Source organism: Musa acuminata, chromosome BXJ2-11, assembly GCF_036884655.1.
Source record: "Musa acuminata AAA Group cultivar baxijiao chromosome BXJ2-11, Cavendish_Baxijiao_AAA, whole genome shotgun sequence".
Classification (NCBI taxonomy): Eukaryota; Viridiplantae; Streptophyta; class Magnoliopsida; order Zingiberales; family Musaceae; genus Musa; species Musa acuminata.
In genome coordinates, this window is record NC_088348.1 from 22,715,485 (window position 1) to 22,733,337 (window position 17,853).

The 17,853-nt window shown below is 40.0% G+C and overlaps 2 protein-coding genes across 2 annotated transcripts; one reads left to right on the forward strand and one right to left on the reverse strand.

Annotated features, from left to right (window-relative positions):
• The first annotated feature begins 1,057 nt into the window (after nucleotides 1-1,057).
• Nucleotides 1,058-1,607, forward strand: LOC135627303 (putative glutaredoxin-C14). The gene has a single exon (XM_065133349.1). The coding sequence runs from the start codon at nucleotides 1,120-1,122 to the stop codon at nucleotides 1,429-1,431; it is 312 nt and encodes a 103-aa protein (XP_064989421.1). The 5' UTR covers nucleotides 1,058-1,119; the 3' UTR covers nucleotides 1,432-1,607.
• Nucleotides 1,608-1,800: 193 nt separating this feature from the next.
• Nucleotides 1,801-7,399, reverse strand: LOC135626320 (uncharacterized). Its single transcript, XM_065131545.1, has 5 exons — nucleotides 6,698-7,399; nucleotides 6,247-6,364; nucleotides 4,227-4,579; nucleotides 4,041-4,139; nucleotides 1,801-3,877 (listed from the first exon to the last, which is right to left on the reverse strand). Exons 1-5 carry the CDS (start codon nucleotides 7,348-7,350, stop codon nucleotides 2,683-2,685), a joined length of 2,418 nt encoding a protein of 805 aa, XP_064987617.1. The 5' UTR covers nucleotides 7,351-7,399; the 3' UTR covers nucleotides 1,801-2,682.
• Between the last annotated feature and the right edge of the window lie 10,454 nt (nucleotides 7,400-17,853).

Genomic DNA, 17,853 nt, shown 5'->3' on the forward strand with positions numbered 1-17,853 from the left:
TATGTTTGTATCTGTAAACAATTAAGTGTAGTTTTGATAGGAGATAAAATGAGAAAGAATTTTTTAACATGATAGAATGATATGGATATATCGATGAATAACAATTAGAATTAGCGGTGCAAAAAGAGGTAAAACAAATAAAAGGACTATTTACGAGAAGCTATGAGAACTTCGAAGGATACTGTTTGGCATAAATTAATGTAAAATCTATCGTTATGGTCGATCTCGATTAATTGAAATATTACGGCGTGTCGTTGATGTGAAGAAATAAAAAAATTTAGAAATGATCTATTATGCTCATTCTAATATGTATATGTACGTAAAAGGCAGTAAAATAAATGATTTTAATTTATATAGCTAATTATATATTTTTTATAATTAGTTATTTTTAGCAATCTCGATCCCGACACCTTCAAAAGTTAAGTTATATTGGGATTCTTATTCTTACGAAATTAAGAAAGTAAAACATTAAGATTCCTATACAGAATTAAAAAAAAAAAGATAATTTTATAAAATTAAAAATTAAAAAAAAATATTTTATTGGAGCAACAGAATTAAATATTTTATTTTTATAATAATAATAAGGATCTCAATATTACTTTTGAAAATATATGGATCGAAATATTAAAGATAACTAATTAATATATTTGTAACCTTTGTCCCGTCTCTGCCAATTGCCAAATTCGTGTGCTTGCAGTGGCAGCTCACGTACACGTACGTTTCAGGAGTCTTGAAACTTGTGCAGCAAAGGTGGGCGTCCCCTGCTGATCCTCCAAGAGGGAGGGTGGATTCGAACCTTATCGAAATGCAAAAGCATTTGTCGACGTCAAAAGCTAAATGGTTCATATTCCTCCTTCATGCATTGGCCGATCTGTGGCCACAGCTGATTAGATATTTGACATTATCCAAATCACTCCACTTGCTGACACAAAGGGGTCACTGTCAACACAATGATAAGAAGGGCCTTTTGGCCATGGAACATGCTCCGGTGCTGTTCTTGGCTCTCTGTCTCTTTCTCTCTCTATATAATCGAGTCAAGCAGCAGAAACAAGTCCGACACAGAACAAATCTCTGAGAACACAGTCATTCAAACAGCCACATCTCGTGTGTGCATCAGGAATGGACAAGGTGATGAAGTTGGCATCCCAAAAGGCAGTCGTAATCTTCAGCCTGAGCTCCTGCTGCATGTGCCACACCGTGAAGAGTCTCTTCCATGACCTGGGTGTCAATGCCGCCGTCTACGAGCTGGACGAGGACCCCAGGGGAAGAGAGATGGGGAAGGCTCTCGCCAAGCTGGTGGGGCGTAACCCGCCGGTGCCGGCCGTGTTCATCGGCGGCAAGCCGGTTGGATCTACGGACAGGATCATGTCACTTCACCTGGGTGGGAAACTGGTCCCTCTTCTTCGCGATGCAGGTGCTCTCTGGGTCTGAGCACTCTAAACTCTGCTCTGCCCTGTGGAGTAGTATTGGATGATGATCCAATTCGACTAGGGATGCGTGGAAATAAACTATTGAGAGATACGACTATGCTGATGTATAAGAACTCGTGTTATAATATCATGTAACTTCGACGCAATAATAATGCTTACTGGTCAGAATTCCCTTTACGGTTGGTTGCATTGCCCCCTCTTGTTTTGTTTTCTGCATTACCTGCGAGGATTTATAATATGACACACCCAACACATGCAGATAGATTGATGATCATGAAAGGCAGAAAAAGTTCTTTAACAAAGAACACCATCGTGCATGGATCCAAAAAGACCAACACTCGAGATTTCCCAAATGAAAAACACAAACATCTCAAGGTTACAAAATCGTCATCTCATTCACAAAGTTCAAAAGTTTTAATCATTCATCTCACGCCACGTTGTGTGTTCACTGGTCTTCACAATAATTGTTTTTCCATATCCTCTACACCAACATGGAAGGAAATAAAGCAAGTATTGATGAGATTACAAGAAATTTTCCAGATATCAGATTGGAGGTCCCAGGGACTATATACATAAACCAGTTTCCCAACTCTTGTCATCTTCTGATCCCAAAATTGTCCAAAAGGGAGAAACTAAAAAGACAGATCACAGCTCACCACTTCTTTGCCATGAGAAAAGAATGATACACATCACTCGATGAGTCAGAGCTAATTTTCCAGTCAGTTGATGGTTATTTATTCTTTGATGTGGCAGAACAATTATTCCAAAGAAAAGGAACTTACAAACCAGAGACCCAATAGCAAAAGTTTGGCACTTGTAGCATTGGTGGATAAACTACAACAACATGGTACTGTATAAGATTGCCAAAGAATAATCAGCATGATGAACAAACTTCATTGAAATGATTGCTGGGCAGATCGAACGACTTCAGAGGTAAGAAACATTGTAAAAAAATGCAAAGCTGTGACAGTGAATATTCAAAATCTTCAATCAACCACCGTAATGGAGACCAACCCAAGGGTTAGTTTCTTCAACAGAAAAATCACCTGTATATTGCTTCAAAATGCTCACCTCTATAAGAGAATTTAGCAAGTTCAGACAGCAACATTTTCTATATAGGTCTTCCATCCCTAAGACCTATATTCATCATCATCAAAGCTGCTGGATCAATCAGGAAATCACTAGCACTTCCATTGCCGATCATAAATTTTGTTCCTACTATCAGGCTGATCAAATGCATAGAAACACTTCATTACCACTCCGAATCTCTTACATTTCTGCGTGAACCTCGTGTTCCATTATTGGGAAACTGATTCCTTCTTCCTTGTTGCCTAAAACCAAATCCTTTCCTATCAACTTGCCTATCAAACTGCTGAAATCTCTCATTCTCTCTGAAATTTCCATGGCCACCTCTTCCAGGACCTCTTCCAGGACCCCTTCCACGCATGTGCAATCCTCTAGAAGACAAGCCATCGTGGCCACTAACAGAAGAATTCCTTCTGCCATTTATTCTATCAGTGGATAGAAACTCTCTTTGTGAACCTCCATAAGTGGATTTTCCTCTCTTCTTATTTCGTCTGGCACGTAAGTCATCATCATCAGACTGCATACCAAGAAGAGAACCATCATCAGAATCAGAAATTCTTCCTCTACTAGCCCTATGTAGATTTTCTTGATGGCCTTTTCCTTGTTTAGACCTAAAACTCCCATCCATTTCATCAGAATCAGAACCTAGTTCATAGTCATCATCTGAATTGAAAGGCATCTCCCTACACGGGCGGGTGTGACTCCTGCCTCCAGACTTCCGTCTAGCGTCTGCAGCATGATTGGGTCTCCAATAAGGATGATTTGCACGAGCATCATCCTCGGAGTCAGATGCATAATCCTTGGCACCTTGGCTTGACTTAGCATGATGATCAAATTCCTCAAAATCTTCAGATTCGGATGTCTGCTCCAGCTCAGAGTAATTCATCCGAGAAACTTCACTTGCTCGAGGGCTATCAAGCTCGTAACTGTCCACATCATCATCCTCTTTGTCATCAAAATCATCAAATCCTGTTCTATACGAATTAAAGGTGGATTTCCTTTCATCAGCTTCCTTAAAGGACTGATCTTGTTCTCGGGTTCTTGAAACCCTGGCAGTATGACTAGTATCATCTTCAAATTCCATATCAGTTCCCCTATGAGACCGATTGTCTGGAGAGCCTACATTGCTTTTATGAAAATCTGCAAACTCAAATGCAGCAACATCTGCACCATCAGATTCATTGTCATCAAAGTCAAAGTTCCATGCATTAGAAACATCTCTCATTCTGGTGGTCCTCTCCAATCTTGTCCTTGGACCAGATTGCTTTAAGTGCATTTGATTATCTGTATATTCATCAGGGGGACGCTTGTGATCACAATGAAAGCATGCCAAGTTTCGCCTGTAGTTCAAGAAGTTGCACCTAACAAAAAAGATAAATGAACTTTAGATTCTTAAGGACTTCTAAGATTGTGAAGCTAAGTTACTTCACCAAAAGGAGAACAAAACAACAACCATATGAACAGATATCATATATCTATTGAAGTCAGAGATAAAGTAAAAACGAAAAGATAAAAAGAACTTACTGAGGGCATTCCCATTCCCCTGGGAGGAGTTGCCTCTTGGGTCGTTTAGCATCACACTGTAAGCAAACAGTGTTTTTTGCAAAGTTCATGAAGTCACACCTGAGTCCAAAATCATTTAACTTTAGCCAACAAAGTCACAGGATCAAGAAAAAGAATTCAAAAGAAGCACAAAGGCAAAAGAAGTACTTGGGACAAAGCCAATCTCCTTTCTTCATTTCCACATCACCACGTCCCACTCTTTTTTTCGGTGGCGGAGGGGGTTGCTTTACCTTAGGAGGAGGCTTCTGGATAATGGGTGGTGGAAGATTGGGATCTATTGGAATTGCACTCAACTTAACAATCTCATGTAGCAGCTTGCGGACAACGGTTTTCACAGATTTCATCTTCATGAGAGGTTTATTTTCAACTGTTTCTTTTACATGGTCAAAACCAAACGTCAGTAAGACGCGCATAACATCAAGAGTGCGTGCCTCGTCTTCTTTGCGTGTAAGGATATATCCTCTACCACATGAGTTCCTTAGACTGCAAGAACTACATACCTAAGATTTCAAAGCAAGAAAAACATGGTTATGTTTGCAATTCACAGTATCTGATGGATTCAACATAAATGGAAGCACCTATGAATCTGCTGCCACACTCAATTAGTAGATGAATTGAAGTCTTAAGTGGAAAGCAAACTCAAGATGTGTTTATCAAATTCATGAAACACCAAAATGTGCCTCTATGTAACCTCATAAGCGGAAGTTACTTGTACAGTCACAATTGTCGATTTTGCATATTAAAGATGGAAATCCACTGCTGACACCCATTAGTTGGGCAGTTAAGGCACCCAAGAGATTTCAATGGGTTGCTAGTTCAAACCCCCCTATGGATATGTGCTTGTTTCCCTGTCCTCGGTGGCAGATGACTACCCTTGATGCAGCAAGAACGTGGCACGTGCACGATGCAAAAGAAAAAAAAGCCTATCTAGACCAACCACATCAAAATTGAACAAGGTCACCCAGGATCAACCTGAACCAGCATGGTGCTAGCAGTAACTAAGATCTGTAACAATAAATTGGAATAATCTAAGATCAACCAAAATCTGGCTCCTGAAAATTGGCAGTTTTGATGTCACCTTGAGCTAATCTTAATCCAAGTTCCTTCATTCATGTATTGATCAACTGTGGGATCAGCTATAGTAATTTAAGAGGTTCTAAAATCATTCGTGTTGGATGATCTAATCATTTTGGATCCATCAAACAAAGTATTAAGCATATAGTTCATGCCTAGGGTGTCTAACATGTTTCTCTATTTGCAAACGTAAAGCAACACTTTAACCGATTAAGAACATCATTTCTATGTTTTTGTGCACAAAGGGAAAATGGAAATGGATAATTGGATTTGGTATATTTTGCTTAAGGCAACAGGATGTAGATCACATGCTTTGGCACCAAAGATCTCATCAGCAATCACTGCTTTAAAATTAAAAGCCTATAATATCATTGTTCTCTAAATGTAAATAATATGGCTACTGTTAGAGGTCGCCCTTGACAGAGCTAATTTGTGAGGAATTATCCATGTAGCTGACACCATATGGTAAATTACTGTTGTTGCTATTCTAGAAACTCCAATTATTCACCCATTTTGGAAAAAAAATCATGTTTACTGCTGACTTATAGCAATTATAGTAATAATTAGTTAAAAAAATTAGCGAACTTTCCAACAAGCACCTCACACTATACCTGAACATTGCTCTACATATTGCTTCTTGCATCAAGGGCAAGCCATATCTGATAGCATCAGCAAAGCACCAAGAAGACCATGCTTCAAGGACAATTGAGACATCTGGTTAATTTCATCCTGAACACAACAAATTCTATACTCTATAGTCCTGTTCAACTAACAAACTTCTAACATATTGTATGTCTCATCATCTCTTTAGTGGTCAACAGTATTGCTAGGCCTGTTATCTTTGCTAATGAAAATGCCTATTGAGGCAACAACCCAAAACATGCAGTAACCTTCATGGACAAAGAAACAGTTTGTCTAGTTACTCTAGTAATATAGGTGATGCAAGTTACTTTTTAAGTAGGCATTCATGATATAAAAAGATGAAGATATTTCGAACATAGAAATCACCAAAAAGACCAAGAAAACAAGCATAAGATTCTTTCCAACTCATAATAAACTATATATTATATATGTTAAAAATGGCTGTACATACGTCTCCTTCATCAAGGTGGACAAGCTTCCTCAACAGCTTCGCTGAGAAAACAACTTTTGGGTCCATGCTTGGGCATCCATGACCAACTAGAACTTGAAGATCCTTCCTCGACAATGACCTATATTTCAATAGCACATCATTATCACTGTACCTTCAAATGCTATAAAGCCAAAAAACATTCAGAAACAGTTCCAAGGTGCACCTGTGCATGCTTATCATGTCAAAAAAATTTATTTCAAACAAAGTTGTTATTCAATCAATACCAAAGTAACATCCGTAATACAAGGTAAAATTCTAGCCACCAGTTTCTTCCATGAACTTGATACAACAAACAAAAAGATCAAAATTGGAAGGTATCCACTACCATTACCAAATTGGACAAATCCCAAATCCCAAAATCACCAGAGCACCACCAAAAACAAAACTTTTTAAGGAAAGAACTTGCTCCTACCTTAAAATATCAAAGCGGTCACGGCCAAGATTCATACAAGCATTCCGCACGGTGGTCCAATCCCTCGAGAAATCAAACCCCATTTCTTCCTTTATCCTCGAGAGGTCGATGGACAGATTCTCTGCGACACGTTCCTCATCCGTCCTCCGGAAATCAAAGTAATTCTGCTGCGCCAATCTCTCCATCAGTTCTATCCACTCCGGCCAGGGGTGCACGAGTTCCACCTCCTTCCTGAGGACATCTCTGACGCTCTCATCCGTCCTCACATCGGCCGCCAGATCGTGGACCTCGGAGGGGGTCGAACCACAAGTAGCGGGAGGTGCGAATTTGCCGTCTTCTGCGGGAGGCGGCGGGGGCTTATTCTGGTGCCAGGCACGGATGCGCTGGAGGGCGGCGTCCTTGGCCGTGCGGTCGCGGTCGATGGCGTCGATCTGGTCGAAAACGAAGGAGAGGCGAGTGGAAAGGGAGGGCTTGGGGGAGTCGGGGGGGTCGGAGGGGAGAGGGAGAGGGGTGGCGGAGAGGGAGCGGGCGGAGGGGGGAAACTGTGGGATTTTTCCACGGGAGACGAGGAGAAGAGGGAGGAGCTTTGGGGGAGAAGAGGCGACGCAGGAGCGGCGGCGGCGGAGGAGGAGGGAAACGGAAGAGAATGCCATGAGAGGATCGAGTTGGGGTTCCTCTAAAACCCTCGACTGTGAAAGTGTGGAGGATGAAACAGCTAAATATCGATGAATACAAGTGGTTTTGTTGCGTATAGACCCTTAAAAATATACTTAATCATATTACGGAGAATTCAAAAATACCTCCTTTACAAGATAATTAGATTAATAATTATTAGGAACACTATACGGACTGATCCATATGATGTATCGACCTAAATCTTCGATTATAATATTTTTTTAATTTATTTTTTTTATTTAAAAATCTAATTATTTAAAATTATTATAAATATAAATAAGTTATTAATAATCAAGAATATCTTTAAGATAGAAATATTATTTTTAAATCAAGTAAAAAATGTTATGTTTATGGAATGAAAAAACATGTAATGAATGCGATCATAGTTTTTGTTAATTCTATATTTTTCACTTTTATTATTCTACGTTGGGGCTAAAAGATTAGAAATTAGAAATAGATCAATGAGTTGAGTTTTGTTCCATTGTATGTGAATAGTAAGGTGAAAGTTATTTTTCTGATTGAAGGCAGCAAATTTACTGTTTCAATTGTCTTGTGGAGAAGACATTTGACTACGTAAGTAGGGCTACCACGTGGAAAATATATATATATAATTATTAGAAAAGTTTTTTTTAAATAATACTTATTAATGAGCCAGTTTTTTCTAGATTACTTATGTTACAATAGAGAGATTGATATTACTAACCTAGTATTGGTAATCCCTTAATCAAATCTAAATAATAATAAAATTAAGTTTATTACTAATATCAATTTTGATGATTAAATCAATTGATGAGTTTATAGAGTAATAAACATTTCAAATAAATGACGTAAGAGAAACTTCGATCACATAAAGGCAAATCATACAAACGTTGGGTCGGATAGCATCGAGTCAGAGTTCGGGCATCGGGCCTGTAATATCCCTCACTTTTGAAAATGTATTAATAAGGATTTATATGTAAATTGGAGGACCTATATGTAAATATAGAAATTTCAAGGACTAAACTGTTAAGTTGCAAAAAGAAAAAAAAAACCAAAAATTTCGGTTTTATCCCACGGCCTCCCACGCTCTCTGTTTCTCGAGAACAAAGAGAGGAGCGGTGGGGCGTGGGGAGAAGAAGAGAGGAAGAAGAGGGAGAAGAGAAGAAGAAGAAGAAGAAGAAGAAGAAGAAGAGAGGAGGATAGTTGCAGCAAGGCTGCAGCGAGGAGGTGTGTGGTGTTGGGGAGGAAAAGGGAAGAGGAGAAGAAGAGAAGGAGAAGAAGAGGGAAAAGAGAGGGAAGAGGGAGAGGAGCGAGAGGTGGCAGCAGCTAGGGCTGCAGCACCTCTGTTTCCTACAGGTGGAAACAGAGGAGAGGTGTGGGGCGTTCGAAGAGGAGAAGAAGAAGAAGAGGAAGCAGGAGAAGAGGTTGTGATACCTCTGTTTCTTGCAGAGGAAACAGAGGAGAGGGTGTGTGTGACGTCGGGGAGGAGTAGGGAAGAAGAAGAGGAGAAGAAGAAGAGAAGGGAAAGGAGGAGCTGCGGCTGCGGCGGTGGAAGCTGTAGCTAGAAGAGAAGGAGAGGAAGAGATGGTGAGGAAGAAGAGAAGAAGTAGAAGCGGGTGAAGAGGCGGCACCTCTGTTTCCTGCAAGAGGAAACAGAGGAAAGGAGGTGCTGTTCGTCGGGGAGAAGAAGGGGAGGAAGGAGAAGAAGAGAAGAAGAAGAAAGGAAGGAGAAGGAAGAGGAGAAGGGAAAGAAGTAGCTGCGGCTGCGGCTGTGGCAGCTGCAGCTGTGGCAGGGAAAGAGGAAGAGGAAGGAAGAAGGGAAGCAGAGGAAGAAGAGAAGGGGAAGAAGGGGCTGCGGCTGCGGCGATGGCAGCTGCAGTTGGAAGAGAAGAAGGAGAGGAAGATGAGCAGGGGAGGAAGAAGAGGTTGTGGCCGTGGCTGAGGCTGCGACCGCAGCAGTGCAGCTGGGAAAGAAGAGAAGGAAAGGAAGAAGAAGAGAAAGGAAGAAGGGAAGGAGAGGAAGAAGAGAAGGGGAAGAAGGGGCTGCAGCTGCGGCGATGGCAGCTGCAGTTGGAAGAGAAGAAGGAGAGGAAGATGAGCAGGGGAGGAAGAAGAGGCTTTGGCCGTGGCTGAGGCTGCGACTGCAGCAGTGCAGCTGGGAAAGAAGAGAAGGAAAGGAAGAAGAAGAGAAAGGAAAAGGGAAGAAGAGAGGAAGAGGAGAAGGGGAGGCAGCAGTGGCAGTGGCAGCTGCAGCTGGAAGAGAAGGAGAGGAAATAGAGCAGGGGAGGAAGAAGAGGCTGCAGTTGTGGTGGCTGCGGCCATGGCTGCGACTACGGCAGTTGCAGCTGGGAAAGAAAAGAAAGGAAAGGGGGAAAAAGGGGCTGCGGACAGGATTGCGACCGCAGCGGCAGCGACTGCGTATGCAGCAGTTGTGTCTGCGAAAGAAGGGGAGGAAGAAGGCAGTGCGGTGGAAGGGGCAACGACTATGGCAGCGGCGGTGGTTGTAGCAGCTGCGTTTGGGAAAGAAAAAGAAGGAATAAGAGTAAGAGAGAGCAGGTGACTATGCCTTGATATTCGACTCGTGATGTAGTTGCGAAAAAAGAAAGAAAACGAGTGCACAAAACGAAACAAGGAGGGGATGGAGGAAAAGTAGAAAAAGGATTCGAGCGTACACCTTCTTCAAATCTTTCGACCAAAACCTTCAAAAGGCAAGTTTCCCGATCGTTTCTCCTGTAATTGTTCTAATCTTTTCTATTGCAAGTGTTCTGATCCTTTATATTGCAAGCTTTCTAATCTTTTCTCTTGCAAGTGTTTCTATCCTTCCTATTGCAAGCTTTCTAATCTTTCCTATTGCAAGTGTCTTGATCTTTCCTTACTGTAATTTTATCTCTACATTTGCTTTGAATATGAGGAACTTTGAATTATTCTAGCCTTGCATTTGATATATCTCTTGTTTAGACGTAACGATTCGAATCTGTGCAACGTCTGAGATTCTGACCTTTTGATACTGAACTGCCTATAAGTCCTGTTGAAAACTTTGATTTATTCAAATCTTATTACATTGGAAACTAGACTCGTAGATCTTTCCTTTGATACCTGGATTAAAAGATTTAGAGTCCAAATGTTTGCTCAGTTATCTATTGAATCCGACCCTTTGGATTATGCTAAGTAATGATTTTGTTTTCTGACCTTTGGTTACTAAATCAATTTTAACTCTTTGTTGGAAACTTTGATTTATACGAGACTTATTTTATCTGAAAATAAATTGAAATATCTTTCCAATGATATATTTTTGAGTAAATTAGAGCACAATTGATAGTTTGAATCATTTGTTCAATGTGCCTCTTGAATTCTGCCAGAAATCGAGCTTTGGTCGATTTCACATATTCTGGTTTCATTCCCTTGGAAATTGATTTGCATCGTATTGACTCATAAAGGCACATGTATATTTCGTTATTCCACATGTGCTTCCGATATGTCCCAATTTATTGTTCACAATACCCTTTTGTACTCTGGTGTTTGTAGGATTATTTGGACCCTTGCCAGAAATGGTAAAGGGTATGCGCTTAGAGCCCGTGATGCTCTACATTATGTTTGGTGGTCATTCAGAAATGGATGGACCATATTATGTTTGGAATCCCACTTCATCATCTATCTGTTTGATATGAAATTCAGAGCCGACCTAGCACTTGGGCAAGGTGAGAGGGCTCGAGTAGGAAAGGGCTACCCGTGGATGGAGTCGAGAACTCATCACGGCGTGGAGCCACCACTGAGTTAAACCTCACATGCACTATGCTAGGGTACGGCGTCTGAGCATCTGTTTCGTATTTGTTCTTTGATATGCTCCGAAATGTTTCATCTGTTATTGTTATGCTTCGAAATGTTCCATACGCCGTTGATATGCTTCGGAACATTTCATACGCCTTCGATGATCTCTGAAACGTTTCATTTGTTATTGATATGCTCCGAAACATTTCATTCGTTGTTGATATGCTCCGAAATGTTTCATCTGTTATTGGCATGCTTCGAAATGTTCCATATGTCGTTGATATGCTCCGAAACATTTCCTATGCTATTGATATACTCCAATTACTCTATGCTTCATTTGCTATGAACTGATATGTTCTGAAATGTGCTATTTGCAATTGATATGCTTTGGAACATCTCGTACGTTATCGATATGCTCCAATTACTCTATGCTCCATTGGTTATGAACCAAATATGTTTTGAATGACATGACACATTTGATTTGTATCTAATGAGATGGTATCCTTGAGAATTCTTGTATTCTGCCTTGCATTATGATATCTTACTTGTTTGAAACCGTTCCTTTTATTCTGAATATGCTTTGTCACTTGTTGAGATGTTTTTAGCTCACTCCGTTGTTATATAAATCTTTCAGGTCAGCTTGTCACTCTTTGAGATATTTGAATTGGGCTGAGGCAGTGGAGAGCTATTCAGAATTATGGGCAAGTCTTGTTGGTTATTATGTTATTGTTGTATAAGCATATTTTGTATGTAATGAAATGTTGTCGATGAACTAAAATGGATATACTATGTAAAAGTGTTAGAAGATCTCTCTTATTTGGAATTTCAGAATGTGAAGTCTAGTTTATGATGATCTGAACTTGTGGTAAATGGTTGGAGTTATGATTGTATAAATTACTTAGCTTGTGGATTTATAAATGTTGTTCATGTTTGTCAAGTTGGCTTGGGTTGCCATGTGAATTATCGAGTGATATGATATATGATTATAAACTGCACAGGTTTTATAGATGTGAATTTGATAGAATGTTTTTCAGTGTCCTCAAATGTGTGTTTGGATCCTGGATGGATTCGTGATGAAAATTTTTAATATCATGGATATTTGAGGGGCGTGACAGAGGTGGTATCAGAGCATGGTTTGAGGATCACTGAAATATTTGATATGTTGACGTGCAAAATATATTGAGGTCTAGTGAGCTATTGTGATTGGTGGAAATTTTCTTTGATGCATTTTAGTAATCTAGGATGACGAGAACATTTAGTCCTTCTATTTCATTTGGTTTTGATTAATTAAGTGGGATGAATGGGGTAATCGGGGATATTGAATTAGAGTGGCGCAGCAGAAGCATGGTGCACCTAATCTATTGGTGGCAGAATAATTGATGATGCAAATGGAGAAGATATTTGATGTACAAAATTGTTCTGATGATCAAAAGATTTCTTTTGCTACCGTATATTGGAAGTAGTGGCTGATTATTAATGGCAACAATGAAAAGAATTTTTTAGAGATCTATGGCAAGAATAATAAGGACAAGTTTACCAATAAAAATATGATTGTAAATGAATCAGAAAGTGATAACAAGAGGGTCAAGACATTTGGATTTGAAATGGGAAGTCACCATAAAAGACTTAATCATGTGTGAATTACAAGTTAAATTATGAAATAAATTTAAATTTTCGGGTGATTGGAGTCTGTTTTGCTTGTAGAAAGTTGGATCATAAAATAAAAGACTGCCCTTGAACAAGAAGAAAGAGTCACTACCTCTTAAAATCATCAGCCCATGTCAGAGTGTATGCTATCACTGAATATGATTCTAAAAACTTCTGAATTAGTGATCGAAGGTATTATGCATGTTTATGAAAGAATGCAAATATTTGTTTAACCATGGGTCCTATCTACGATTTGATTCGTAATATTTTGCTTATCACTTGGGTATGCAACCTAGACCATTGCATTATGTGCTATATGTAAATATGATCATTGGAGATTCTTTGATAACGAACTTGAATATGGTCCTCTTGTCTGATTTTATTGGAGAACTTGAACTTTTTGCTGATTTAGTTCTCCTGAAGATTTGGAGTTTTGATATTATACTTGGTATGGATTGGTTATCTTCCTATCATACCAGTATGGATTGGTATATAACAAATGATCACTTTTTGCATCTTTTATTTTGAAAGTATTGGACATGATTTATCTCCTTGCTTAATGTATCCCAAGATGATTTACCTGAATTACCTCCAAATGTGACTTTGATTTTGATTTGGTCGTTGGGATAATCCCAATATCTAAGCCTCTCTATAAAATGATATCATTTGAGTAAGTGGAATTAGAAAAGCAACTACAAGGACTATTAAATAAGGATTTTATTTGACTTAATATTTCATCATGGGGTGCTCCGGTGTTAGTTAAAAAGATGGATGGAACATTGAGGCTTTGTATTAATTATGGACAGTTGAATCAGTTGACCATCACATATGAGTATTCTCTAAAGTGACGACTTGTTTGATTAACAGCAGGGTGCACAAGTATTTTCAAAGATTGATTGAAGGTCGGGTTACCGTATATTGAGGATCAAGGAGGAGAATATTTCGGTCACTCTTGGATAATTGTATAATTGTATAATTGTATTGTATTAATGAAACTATTTGAGAGCAGAGGAGGAAATAAAGAAATCATAATCCTCATCTTTTCATCGATTGAGCTATGACCAATTTAGAGGACTAAATTTTCTTTTAAGGGGGGGAGAGTGTAATATCCCTCACTTTTAAAAATGTATTAATAAGGATTTATATGTAAATTGGAGGACCTATATGTAAATATAAAAATTTCAAGGACTAAACTATTAAGTTGCAAAAAGAAAAAAATAAAGAAAACCGAAAATTTTGGTTTTATCCCACCGCCTCCCACGCTCTCTGTTTCTCGAGAAACAGAGAGAGGAGCGGTGAGGCGTGGGGAGAAGAAGAGAGGAAGAAGAGGGAGAAGAGAAGAAGAAGAAGAAGAAGAGAGGAGGATAGCTGCGGCAAGGCTGCAGCGAGGAGGTGTGTGGCGTTGGGGAGGAAAAGGGAAGAGGAGAAGAAGAGAAGGAGAAGAAGAGGGAAAAGAGAGGGAAGAGGGAGAGGAGCGAGAGGTGGCAGCAGCTAGGGCTGTAGCACCTCTGTTTCCTGCAGGTGGAAACAGAGGAGAGGTGTGGGGCGTTCGAAGAGGAGAAGAAGAAGAAGAAGAAGAGGAAGAGGAAGCAGGAGAAGAGGTTGTGATACCTCTGTTTCCTGCAGAGGAAACAGAGGAGAGGGTGCGTGTGATGCCGAGGAGGAGGAGGGAAGAAGAAGAGGAGAAGAAGAAGAGAAGGGAAAGGAGGAGCTGCGGCTGCGGCTGCGACAATGGAAGCTGCAGTTGGAAGAGAAGGAGAGGAAGAGATGGTGAGGAAGAAGAGAAGAAGTAGAAGCGGGTGAAGAGGTGGCACCTCTATTTCCTACAGGAGGAAACAGAGGAAAGGAGGTGCTGTTCGTCGGGGAGAAGAAGGGGAGGAAGGAGAAGAAGAGAAGAAGAAGAAAGGAAGGAGAAGAGGAGAAGGGAAAGAAGTAGCGGCGGCTGCGGCTGTGGCAGCTGCAGCTGTGGCAGGGAAAGAGGAAGAGGAAGTGTTAGTTTGGCAAGTCCCATAGTCCCACATCGGGAAAATCAGACTTGTTGTCACGTCTTGGAACTATAAATAAGGGCCTGAGCTTTGATGTTAGACACACCACAAGAAGTACAACAGGCATCACAAGAAAACCTGCTTATGGTTTGAAGTCTTCTTGTTTAGGAAGCTGAAGGTGTTTTATGGCCTAGGAACATTTCCTAAGGCATTTGTAAGTGTCCCTCTTTTATAATAGTAATTTGCTCCTCTTTCTTCCGTGGTTGTAGGTCAAAGTCATTTGACCGAACCACGTATATCTGGTGTTCTGGTGTTTTGTTTGTTCTTGTCGCTTTTATTATTTCCGCTTTATTGTCTTTGTTGTGTTGCCAAAATTACCCTTTGGTAAATATCCTGGGGCTAGCTCTAACAAACTGGTATCAGAGCCTGGTTTTGGGATCTTTTGGCAACGATGACAATAACAAAGATTGTTGTCGAGAAATTCGACAGAAATGTCAACTTCGGCATGTGGCAACTCAAGATGGAGGCCATTCTGGTTCAAGACGGAGTTGATTTGGCACTTCAGGGTGCTGAGAACATTCCAGATGGTACGTCAAAGGAAGATCTTGCGGGTATGGATAAGAAGGCCCGATCCAGCATCATTCTAAACCTCTCTGACGAGGTTTTACGGGAGGTAGCTACGGAGACTACGGCTAAGAGCATGTGGGACAAACTTAAAGCCTTGTACATGAAGAGGACAGTGGAGAATCGTCTCTACTTGAAGCAGAGTCTGTATATGCTTCGGATGACTGAAGGTACATCTATACTCTCGCATCTTGATAAGTTTGATTCTTTGGTTATGGATTTGGAGAATATAGATGCAAAAATTGATGATGAGGATAAGGCTTTGTTGCTCTTGTGTTCTCTTCCCCAATCTTTTAAGCATTTCTGTGATACTTTGATTTATGGAAAAGAAACAGTTTCGTATCAGGAAATTAAATCTGCACTAAAATCTAAGGAGCAAATAGACAGAGATATCACTGGGGAAAGTAGAGGAAATCAGGCTGAGGGTCTGGTTGTCAGGGATAAAATGGATAAAAGAGAATTTGACAGTAGTAGATCTAAATCTAGATCTAAATCCAGACATAGAAATTTGGAATGCAGATATTGTCATAAAATGGGGCACATTAAATCTGATTGCTTTAAATTGAAAAATAAATTAAAGCAAAAGGAAAATTTTGTTGAAAAAACTACTGAATCCGCTGAAGTTAGTGTAGCAACTGATGAGAATGTTGGAAATATTTTTTCTACTATTGATGACAGGACGAGGTCTAAAAATGAATGAATTTTAGATTCAGGTTGTTCTTATCACATGTGTCCCAATAGGGATTTGTTTTCCACATATGAATCTTGTAATGGTGGAATTGTTTTGATGGGCAATAATGCCGCATGTGATGTTGTTGGTAGAGGAACAATCTGAATTAAAATGTATGATGGTATTGTGAGGACGCTCACTAATGTTAGACATGTTCCTGATTTGAAAAAGAATCTCATCTCTTTAGGCACCCTAGAGGCCCTTGGGTGTAAATACACAGCTGAAGGTGGAGTTATGAAAGTTTCTAGAAGTGCTCTTATTGTTATGAAAGCTTGTAGGTCTGGTAGCTTGTATATTATGCAGGGAACTACTGTCACAGGTTCGGTTGCAGTTTCGTCATCATCATTGTCTGATTCTGACATCACCAAATTATGGCATATGCGTTTGGGTCATATGAGCGAAAAAGGTTTGAGCATATTGAGCAAAAGAGGTCTACTTTGCGGACAGAGTACTGGGCCACTGGACTTTTGTGAACATTGCATTTTTGGAAAGCAGAAAAGAGTCAGCTTCAATTCTCCGACAGTTCACAAAACGAAAGGTACTCTTGACTATATTCATTCAGACCTTTGGGGTCCAGCTCAAGTTCAGTCTAAGGGTGGTGCCAGGTATATGTTGACTTTCATTGATGATTATTCCAGGAAAGTTTGGGTTTATTTTCTAAAGCATAAAAATGATGTTTTTCTAACCTTTAAACAATGGAAGGCTTTGATTGAGAAGCAAACATGTAAACAGATTAAGCGGCTTCGAACAGATAATGGCATGGAATTTTGTGAAGGTGACTTTGAAGAATTCTGCAAAAATGAAGGAATCGTTCGGCATCACACTGTTAGGATGACACCTCAGCAAAATGGTGTGGCAGAACGTATGAATAGAACACTCTTGGAGAGAGCGAGGTGTATGATCTCAAATGCAGGGTTGACAAAAGACTTTTGGGCAGAGGCGATTAATATGGCCTGTTACGTTGTCAACCGCGCTCCTTCTGCAGCACTTAACTTTAAAACTCCAGAGGAAGTTTGGTCAGATACTCCTGCTGATTATTCTGATTTTAAAATTTTTGGGTGCCCAGCATACATGCATGTAAATGAAGGAAAATTAGAGCCTCGGGCTAAAAAGTGTATTTTCCTTGGGTATGCTTCTGGGGTGAAAGGATACAGATTATGGTGTCCTGATCCCAAATCCCCAAAATTTATAATCAGTAGAGATGTTACTTTTGATGAATTATCTATGCTATCTTCTAAAGAGGAATCTACTAGTTGTACAAATAATAGTGCGCAGAAGCAGGTGGAGCTTGAGATTGGTAGTTCAGATTCTTTTAAGTCGAACTCTTCTACTCAAAGAATGACAGTAGGTGGTCCCGAGTCTACTGATGCAGATGATCCAGAGGAAGAGCAATATTCCATAGCCAAGGATAGACCACGGAGAAATATTCGACCACCACAAAGGTATGCAAATTTGGTTGCATATGCTTTGTTTGTTGCAGAAGAGACAAGTGAAGTTGGTGAGCCTACTTCCTACTTAGATGCAGTTTCTTGTGATAATTCCGCTAAGTGGTTGATTGTGATGAATGAAGAAATAGAATCTCTCCATCGGAATAGAACTTGGGGTCTTGTGAAGCCGTCTTTGGATAAGAAAATTGTTGGATGCAAATGGGATACCATTGCTGAAGGAAAAGTCCTTGTTCAGAAAATTCATACGAAGGACAATCCAGCTGATATGTTTACGAAGCCTCTTCCGGTTTACAAGTTCAA